Genomic DNA, 2,665 nt, shown 5'->3' on the forward strand with positions numbered 1-2,665 from the left:
CTGCACAATAAACTATAAGGTAAAGGTGTAGAAGAGGGTGACCACCAGAAAGAATTGTCCGAATTGGTTGAAATTTTTCTACACACTAATATCATGATATTAAACACAAAAACGGAAACGACAATGCATAGAACCTGACTTAACATACCCAACCTATGGGTATGTTAGGTTAGAGTTCTATGCATTATCGTGTTAATTCATGTGTTGAACAACTTACCTTAATATTAAGGTTGATATACATCAGTAATGGCGAGGAGGAATACGTGGAAGTGTTCATCATTTATAGGAAACGTCTCTTGAACAGGGATTCAGTGAGGTCAACAACAAAAATGGCGCCAGGAAGAGAATTGTGAAGCGGGATAGAGTAAATAAAATGATTGTCAGGTTCGATTAGGTTCTATGCATTGTTATTTCCATTTCTGTGTTTAATATCATGTTATTAGCATTATATATAAAAAAAATACAAAATAATGCATAGAACCTAATAAAACCTGACCAAACATACTCAACCTATGGGTATGTTAGGTCAGGTTCTACGTATTGTTGTTTTCATTTTTGTGTTTAGTATCATGATATTAGTGTGTAGAAAAATTTCAATCAATTCGGACAATTCCTTCTGGTGGTCACCCTTCTACACTTTTACCAACTATGATATGGGCAAGAACTACAATATATTAACAAGTAAACACTTGTCATACAGTATAAACTGTATACAATACAAGTACAGTAATAGAATTCCAAAGAAAACACAAAGTCAAAAGACTTATTTCCATTGTAGTCTTCAGAATAATTTTGAGTATCATGACACCCTAAGGATGAACACTAGGGTACTGTACTGTTCTGATTAATGAAGAAAACATCTGTTAATTAATAATTCAGTGAAACAATGGTTTGTCACATTGTTCACTATCATATACAGCATGTTCAAATTGTCCACCTTTAGCATCTAGACACTGCTGGCAGCGGCGAAAAACAGAGCGACAGACTTTTGGACAGATAAGTGCTGGGATCGCTGTACAGGACCACTCAATTTCATGCCTCAGTTCTTGGAGTGTAGAAGGCTTTTTAGCATACACTGTATTCTTAAGGTTACCCCACAAGTAAAAGTCCAATGGAGTTAAATCAGGTGAAAGTGGAGGGTAATCAACATTACCTGTTCGCCCTATCCACCGGCCTGGAAAATTAGTATCGAGGCAATCCCTGATATCACTGTGGAAATGTGGGGGAGCCCCATCTTGCTGGTAGTAAACTTTCTTGTCTCCATACAGCTGGTGTATGGTAGGTACAATGGATGACTGCAGCATGTTAAAGTACCCAGCATCAGTAGCTGTCCCTTCAAAGAAAAACGGTCCCACAATACCCTTAGACGACACACCACACCACACTGTCAATCCTGGCACATTATCTTCCTTGTCTACCTGACTTTTTGGATTTTCAAGGGACCTGTACACACAGTTGTAGCGATTTACAGTACCATTGAGCTTGAAAGTGGCTTCATTAGACCAGACAATCTTGTCAACGAACTGTTTATCCTCATTCACCTTTCCTTGAATCCACTCACAAAATTCTACCCTGCGTCTAGAGTCGTCTTCACTTAAGGAATGTAAAAGCTGAGGCAGGAACGATTTCCACTTTGGGGCAGTTTTCAGAATCCTGTACACACTTGCCCTGCTGGTTCCTGTTTCACGAGCGGTGTGCCTTACAGATTTTTGTGGTGATTGTGTGAATGCTTGCAACACTAAAGCTGCATTTTCCTCACCCGTTGATGAGCGACGCCTCCCAGAACGATTCTTGTGCATGTTTTGCACAGTACCTTCAGCCTCAAATTTGTCACGAATTCTAGCAATAGTTAGTCGTGTTGGGGGCTCAGTTGTAAATTCACGTCTCCATTGTCGTTGCACGTCACACACATTCTCAGATTTCCAGTACCACTTCAAAATCAATTTGCGCTGCTCGAATGACAATCGATTCGGAGCCATTGTCCACTGTTGTGTTATGATGTCGGTCAAGGAAAGTAAATAGGAGGAAGCCCGTCTCCCACTGGCCCGCCATCTAGGGACCAGACGTCTCTAAGGAGGACGATTTTATCTATATTTTAAGGGTAAACGAAAAAAAAAAAAATTATTTATATATATATATGTATATATATATATATATATATATATATATATATATATATATATATATATATATATATATATATATATATATATATATATATATATATATATATATATATATATATATATATATATATATATAGCGGCGACCGCGATATACTCGTCTAGGATTAAAAAAATCTCCTTCATATTTATTTCTTGTACAATATTATTATTGTACAAAAGAGCATAGATCCTGGGGATGCCTCTTCCTATGGTCAAGTTGAGGGATTTCCTATATTGTATAATCATCAGGGGTGAATCTAGGATCTCAAAGTGACTGACTTCCGGGCTGGGATCCTTGAGTGTATTTTGTGGGGAAGGGTGAGAGGCGGGGTGGTGCTTTTTTATGTCCATTATTTCTCTATTATCTTATCATCTACTTCCTTTCGCTTGTTATAAATACATATATCAATGTTAGTGTGTGAAATAAAAGAAATCATTAATTTTAATTAATGAATTGGATCCCTCATAAAATGTAATAAGTGTCTCTCTCTCTCTCTCTC

General features: G+C 37.3%; 1 protein-coding gene across 1 annotated transcript; it reads right to left on the minus strand.

The window, feature by feature from the left end:
• Positions 1-534: 534 nt before the first annotated feature.
• Positions 535-2,075, minus strand: LOC121868990. Its single transcript, XM_042370044.1, has one exon. It carries the CDS (start codon positions 1,977-1,979, stop codon positions 876-878), a length of 1,104 nt encoding a protein of 367 aa, XP_042225978.1. The 5' UTR covers positions 1,980-2,075; the 3' UTR covers positions 535-875.
• Positions 2,076-2,665: the final 590 nt, after the last annotated feature.

The sequence above is a fragment of the Homarus americanus genome, unplaced genomic scaffold (genome assembly GCF_018991925.1).
Source record: "Homarus americanus isolate GMGI-L3 unplaced genomic scaffold, GMGI_Hamer_2.0 scaffold24694, whole genome shotgun sequence".
In the NCBI taxonomy this organism is placed as follows: Eukaryota; Metazoa; Arthropoda; class Malacostraca; order Decapoda; family Nephropidae; genus Homarus; species Homarus americanus.

Coding starts and splice junctions, on each gene's coding strand:
- LOC121868990 (XM_042370044.1), bottom strand. CDS start 1,979: ATGGCTCCGAATCGATTGTCATTCGAGCAGCGCAAATTGATTTTGAAG.